The sequence below is a fragment of the Polyodon spathula genome, chromosome 11, assembly GCF_017654505.1.
Source record: "Polyodon spathula isolate WHYD16114869_AA chromosome 11, ASM1765450v1, whole genome shotgun sequence".
NCBI lineage: Eukaryota > Metazoa > Chordata > Actinopteri > Acipenseriformes > Polyodontidae > Polyodon > Polyodon spathula.
This window is the reverse complement of record NC_054544.1, coordinates 41,915,945-41,923,588: the sequence shown is the minus strand read 5'-3', so window position 1 is coordinate 41,923,588 and position 7,644 is coordinate 41,915,945. Positions and strand designations below refer to the sequence as shown.

The 7,644-nt window shown below is 36.7% G+C and overlaps 1 protein-coding gene across 2 annotated transcripts in view; it reads right to left on the bottom strand.

Annotated features, from left to right (window-relative positions):
* Window positions 1-6,020: 6,020 nt before the first annotated feature.
* LOC121322963 (YEATS domain-containing protein 2-like) overlaps window positions 6,021-7,644 on the bottom strand; it is a 57,310-nt gene continuing 55,686 nt past the window's right edge. For both annotated transcript variants that reach the window (XM_041263624.1, XM_041263625.1), the window contains exon 31: window positions 6,021-6,702. In XM_041263624.1, the coding sequence (XP_041119558.1) occupies window positions 6,585-6,702 (118 nt within the window). In that variant the 3' untranslated portion in view covers window positions 6,021-6,584. The remainder of the gene's footprint in view (window positions 6,703-7,644) is intronic.

The following is a 7,644-nucleotide window of genomic DNA, read 5'->3' as shown; positions in this document are numbered from 1 at the left end:
GTCATTTTTTGCAGCACCATGTCCACTATGGCCACCTCATGCTCTGCAGTAAGAATACGGCCACGTCCGTCACTGGCGTTTTTCCTTTCAGTTCTGAAATACAGACATTTCAATTCAACACTGCAGTAATGGAAACATTTTTTATGTAATACTATACTTACAATTCCAATATTGTACACTTACCGATTCTCAGTCCGAAATGTTCTGATAACACTATGTAACACAATTTTTGTTCCTGGGTAGTAAGTGTTATTCCCTAATTGCTTATGCCTCAAAAGTATAGAAAATGGCTATTATTCCCCACAAACTTTGCTTTTGTGACCAGGACAGTGATATTTCAAAATATCACTATTTCCAATGGGAAAACAGGCAAATGTGTATTTTTTCGTTCACATAAAGTCAGAAAAAAACAACATATGAATCCAAATTAACATGTATTTATACTAAAGTAATACAAAAATGACTACAAAAGATTTAGAAGTGAGTATTTTTTTGAGACTTACGATTATACTGTAAATACAGTATAATCGTAACTCTAGAAAAACTACTCACTTCTAAATACTGTAAATGCATATACACTTTTAGTGATTCATGATCTTTGAAATAGGAGAGGAGCCTTAAAGAAAAATAGCATGATTATAAAAAAAGGTACACAGTCAGAAAAAAAAAACAAAGGCTTTGAGTGTTTGCATCCTCCAGTGGGTTAGCTGACATCACAGAGGGGGTTCGTCCTGTCTTTAGAAGCTGTCCTCCCACACAGTGCCTTGACTGTATCTTTGATGCTCACAAGATAGGTATCTGCACAGTCCCATTACTGATCTTTAGTGACTAGCTTCCCCCACAACTCCCCATGCTTGGATCTTTTAAATAAAAGGGAATACAACCTAATATGGTTATTGACGTATCTGTGGATCAGCACAGGACTCCTTTTATATTGGTGGCCAGTAATAGTGCTAGATCAGCAGCATCAGAATATTTAGTCAAAGAGCACAAGCAGTGGGTAAGCCCTAAGCAAGGGAATTGCTGCATATATTGTACAGATATTTTCCCAACTAACAAACATGCAGTTTGTCAAACATTGGAATTAAAAGCTTACTATCACTTCAAAGAGCAAAGTTGTTTTTTTTTGTATTCCTCTTTTACTGCACGAACTAATACACACTTTGATTGCAATACTGTTCATGAAGATACACATTGTTGCTTGAGCTCGGCATGTGGAAAGAGGTTTTTGGCTTGACGAGGAATGGAGGTGGTCTGTTCACTCTCTGTTTAAACAACTGAGGGAAAATGCGGTACTTCCTCTGTTAACCAACCCTTTAAAAAAAGAAATAGTGAACCCCCAGTGCACTACCCACTATTCCAACATGAGGACACTGCACTCCATAGTTTTTTGCCAGAAAAACAAAACATCTGGATAGTACCAGCTTATCTACAGGACAGGTGTACAGAAACTGGTGTCTGTATAATTCCAAGATAATCCTGGGGTTTAAAGTTGAATTTGTAACTCGCTTTGTGCAGAAACTATGCAGCGCACCGTCAGACCTCAATACGTGGCCTACAAAAAAGCTGCTTCATTATCAGGCTGGCTATAATCTCTGTAAATCCTGCTGAAAAAAGGGGATATTTCAATCAACTTAAACAGAGAGAGAGAGAGAGAGAGATAGAAAGAACAGATACTCTCATATGATGTTGGGTCTGCTACTTCATTTCAAGTTATTTCTTGTATTACTTTTTACTCAGATAATGAACTCGCTTTACCGTTGCTTCCTGGTACCTGTTCAATTCCTGTGATGTTCGAAGCAACAACTCACATAGAAACTAAAATGTTATTGTTTTAGTATTATTTTTTTTTTAAATCTGTGATGTCATCTGTAACAGGGGGTCTTAGTACCTGCTACTTTTGTTGTAGGTGTCCGCTGAATGACAAGAGAGAGACGGATGCAGCTGACAATGCCATTCAGGCATCCAGGTTTTAATTCACATAAACGAAATTGCAGTGACAGGTGGCTGCCACTAGGGTACCAGCAATGACAGCCCTAGTGCAGAAGGACATACACGGACGGAGTGTAATCAAAATAATAACTAGAAAACACAGTGAGAAAACAGTTAAATCAAAAGTTTGCCAAACACTGGTTTAGTGCTGCTCCCATTAAAAGGGAGGTCCCAATCCAGAACCTACTCTGTGACAAACTGTTGTGGGATCAAAATCCCCTAAATTAATCCCTATACAACTTACTTACTTACTCACTCACTTTCTCCACACAGTAGTGAGGCTGCACATTTTCTGAAACTAGACCAAAGGAACTGGCTTTCCAGCTCCTTTTTTTATACCATGTGGCTGGGCTTAATTGATCTTCAATTAGTCAAATAAGCCCCAGCCTCATTCCGCACATGGATTTGGCAGAGTTGGATTTAACCCCATCCCTGCCGAACAAATTAAAAACATTTCAACTTTATTTACAACTGCAAAAACCTGCCATATCGAATACACACATGTTCAATATTTTATTTAAACTATACATATAAACAATACATTATTTACATGTGCAGGGCTTTTGCCCTGCCACACACCCTTTGATCTTTTGATTGATTAATTCTATGAATCTTCTAACTAAACGTGGCTGTACACAGGTCCTTGCTTTCACAGACACAGCTTTTATATCTGCCTATCTAACTGCCTTCTACAACTGTATCTCAAATTATGCCACTAAATTAATTTCTACATATCTTCCAGACAGGTTCAGAAACAGCAATTTCATCATCACTTAGTAAATCTCCGTCAATCACACGGACATTAGATTTAAACTCAGCTTTTGCATTTCTTTCCTGGCTTTAACCTTTGTTCAGACAAGCTTGCAGCCCCGCTTACATTTTGCCTGAATATTTCTCGAAAACCGATCGCTGGCGATGACATTCATCTGACGTCTTCAGATGACGAATTCATCTGTTTTAGGTTCGGCAGAACAATCAATAACTTTACTCTCTGTTACTCGATCAAATTATTTTATTTGCATTTTTTTCTAATGCCACTTTCTATGTCTAAAACACAGTTCTCACTACTGTCTTCACTTGCACAGACACTTTTTTATAACTCAAACAACATTCAACAACAACCAACTGAATCTTGTTCTCAAACATGTATCAGCTAGGAAGAAATGTTTTAAGTGATGTAAACAACTCAATGTGTTGAAAATTGGTAAGAGAATAGTCCAGTTTCTCGTGCTTAACTGCACTCTAAACAGTAAATAAGTGTTGAATCAGTAAAAATAATCGTTGTTTATCCCTTACAGGAATGTTTGCATAAGCCAAGAGTTCAACGCAAGACAAAAGGGGGATCACTGACAATGCTGCTATAGGTAAAAACATGGATTTCAAAATCTTGGTTTTACATCTTTAAAGCAATAACCACACTTGCAACAAACAGGCTGGAATTAGCATGTGTTATTACAATTGTAGAAGATTATTATTGATATATAGTAAAAAAAAAATATAACAAATTAAAAACATGCCTTATCTCCACAGATCAGTAAAATCTTTTAAAACTACAGACTTGTATACAGAACTAGGAAAGATAATGACATTGCATATCACTCTTAGTAACGTAGGAAAGAAAATTCCACTGAAAACAGAAAAACAGTAAAGAAAACTTGAGTACTTCCATTTAAATTCTTGCTCATGTTTATTTCCATTTCATTTTATGAAATTGTTTATTCGTAAAGTGATGGCACTGTGCTCAGTATTTTAAAACATGTTTTAGCAGGATACAGCACTGTTATATCCATGTTGCTTGCTGTCCAGTCTGGTAGAAACATTCCAAACACAAGCAAAGTCAATCAAGACAATTCAGTGACAGGCTATGCGAAATAATAAATGCAGCTTTCACACTGCTCCCAAGTGCCTCTAGCGTTCCACTGGGAGCATTATAAACAACCTGACAGTGCAGAACTTTCACACTCGTGTTGCCCTGAAGCGGTGTTAACAGATAAAGCTACAGACTTGGTCTCTGAGCGATGTCAAAATTCAGTTCACCCCAAGTGGCCTCGCATCGACCTGCTGTTAGAAGGCCTTTCTGTGTCTTACAGATGGAGAACTTTTTGAAATAAATCCACCTAAACAAAATGTTTTTTCCCCTATTGAACAAGACAAAATCTGCACTATCATGGTATGGTATGCCAACTTTTTAAAGCGTTTACACTGCAAAATGGTGTGTGTGTGAAAGCTGTTATTAAAAAAAAAAGATTGTAAGTCTGGTTGTAAAGCTATAAAGCAAAAGTGAGATGATGTTTATAACTAAATGTTCTGTCAGTCAGTACGTTAATACGTGATAAGATCTTCAAAACAGATTTCTAAACAATCACTCTAAAAGCATGCAATTTGGGATGCGATTTGGGAAATGGGTAATTTCTTAGGGTACACCTTAAAACAAAGTTCTTGTTTCAGCATAATGGAACTGAAATTATCCTTTTCACTGTTTCTGTTATTTCAAGCCCTGGCAGAACTGTTATTGTAGCATGTTAACCGAAAAAAATGAATCCGTGTCAGTGTACCTTATATATTTGCATAAAAAGTTGGAGAATCCTGGGAAGTCCTTGAAGTTATTCAGAAACATGCCCTGCGCAGCAAAATATAAAACTTCCAATCCAGACTGCTCTCCAGACACATGTCCCAAGACACCTAGCCTCCTGTCTATACAGCACTAAAATAGATCAGAACTGGGGCAGGGCAAGTCTGCTGTGCTTTGTACTTCTTTTTACAGTCTTCACAGCAAGTTTTAGAAAGTGCGTTGTGGATCAGCAAGTTGCACATTAGGCTCTGGGCCAGAACGTCTCAGGGTCAAATGCTGGTCAGGTGACTCATCAGCAACATACATCTCACCCCAGTTTTCTCTTCTTAAGCTTTTTGTAGTCTTATAAATACAAGTATACAAATGTATTTTGCTTGGTGAAAGCTGGAATTTGACAATGTTCTCTTTTGTTAATAAGACAGATTGTGAAGTTTAAAGATAACCTCTACTTATCAAAGTTATTTTTTGTAACATATGAAGAGTTAAAAATGAGAGGAGACCACTGGGCCAATTAATTGTGGTCTGTTTCTCAAAGGAGATGTTACAAAACACTTAGTGGTACATACCTAGTAGGCATGGTACTGAACAGTCGGCTAGTCGAGTAGAAGAGAGACTAATCACACCCTTGTACAATCAAAGCAGCATCTGCGCTGTTTTACATTTAAGGTTTAAACTAGTAGTGAACCAGTAATGTCAGTATTGTAATTGTATTCAGCAGTTTTAAAATATATTGCACAAAACGTATTACAAAATAATATGTTCACAAATAGAGTAGCAGACGTTATCAAGTACATGATTAACTAATGTATTTATTTTTTAAAATCCTCTTTAACTATTTTTTTTACCTCTACGATTTGTTCCACACCCAATACAGTACCTAGTAGTTCCAACGTGTACGTGAATATGTGTGTGCTTTTCTTAATAAGAGGACGTAAACGGAATGTCATTCTTTATCTGACTGTGTGTGCGTCACATGTGAGGTCCTAGCAGTAAAAATATACAGCAAACAACTGATGCACATTTTACTTCGCAGTTTTAATATAAGAACAATTATATATCTTTGTTGACAAATGCATTCACGTACAGAACACATTATGAAACATTAACTATCTGACAAATACATAACGCAACTGTACTTCCGCTTAAAGGGCAAACGTAGTTAAATGTTACTACAGAAGACAAAGGTAATGTCAACAAAAGTGTAATGTGAGCAATAAGACATCGTAGGGCTGACTGAGAAAGTTTACTGCCGTAGGATAGTAACTGCAAGTGTGTGAAATGCCTTTGTATCAGTCAATCACTCTATAGATTAGTAATGTGTAGAAGGATTTGAATCTCGAAGTAAATCTCAAGACAGCCATTGATTAAAGCAACCATTTTCAAAATGAAGCAAAATCCATTAGGCCTCACAAAAGCGCATTCTGTGAAATTCACATCATCATAAAACAAGACAAGATACATTACAGGCCTTTATTTTAACAAACCATGAACAACTGAGGTTTGAAGATGAGATTCAACTTTTTATTTCTGTTCTGTTGTTAACAAAACAAGACTCACCAGTGGAGGAACAAAAAATTATCAGAGGATTCAAAATAGGGGCCTCTGAAAAACAAGGTTATGAAAAACAACATATCTAACCATTGCATGCGATCTCCAATACATCTCATTCTCATTAAAAGTATGTAAACAGCGGCCTAATTTTAACAGCTGTAGTATTTAGGTCTGCTTATATCAACTAAATAGAACCCTGCGATATGTTTTTCACTTTCATTTCAACCACGTACACCAATTCATTTTCAGCATATTCTGTTCACAATCTGTATCAAAACAGGAAACCCTTCTTTATGCGCACTGCTGGCTGCAGTGTGTTAGTTTCAAGTGTATGCGAGTTCAGATTCATTGTTTAGGGAACAGTTACTTGTCCATTTGAACTAGCTTGTCCGTGGTAAACCAGAAAGCACCATGCAGACAGCCATGGTGTTTTACCAGAGTGCTATCGTACTGGGATCTTCTCAGTGATTCACTCAGGGTGGTTGTCTTTCATTAGGATGCCCATGTATTTATTGGTGAGGAAGTCGCAGGATGGGATGCTGCTCACAGCCTGGTGGATGTTCATAGCTGTTATCTCTCTAGGAATTCTGCATTGGAAAGTAAAAGTTTAAATAAATATCCAGTCAACAGGTTGAATAATTTCTTGAAAGGCTTTGGCTATAGTTAACAAACTCCTCACACAAGTGCTGTAATATATACTGGATTTTTTTTGCACTAGTACTGCAAAATACCAAACACACTATACTATTCTGCAATTTAATTGACCAGGGGACTATGAGTGTGCTGAAATGTTGATCTCTTTTTAGTTTATTGATGATCCGTTGTTTTCGTTGGTTGATTAGTTTAGTATGGAGGCTACAAAACAGACCTATCGACTCCACTCTGAATAATCCCCACATCGATGTACTGCACAACTACATTTGATTCCAGTACAGTGTTTTACTAAAACACAAAACTACCACAAGTGTATATAGGCCCAAGGAATCATTCCAGGTAAAAACCATCAAACTGTGTAACAGTGTCTGATTTGGATTAAACTGTGTGTGTGTGTGTGTGTGTGTGTGTGTGTGTGTGTGTGTGTGTGTTTAGTGAGTCCACAGAGAAACCAAAGAACACACAATAGCAGATCTCTACAACCCATAATCTCCAAGTTTTGGCCAAAAATGCAACATTGGACAGCAATTAGAAGATGATTTGGAAGCAAGCTATAGATTTCATTCTGGGTCCACAATGAACTCTGTAGCTCAACAAAAACTATAAATAAACAGCTGTTCAAGGTTTAGCAAAAACAATGTTACCTCATATGGGTCAGTTTAAAAATACCATCACATATACAGTGCCTATAGAAAGCCTACACCCCTTTTCAAAATTTTCATCTTTTGTTGCCTTATGCATTAAAATAGTTTTTTTTTTTTTTTTTTTTTCATTTATCTACACATCCTACCCCACAACTTAAAAGTCGAAAAATATTTTAGAAAATATTGTAGAAAATTTATTAAAAATAAAAACTGAAATAGCTTGGTTGGATA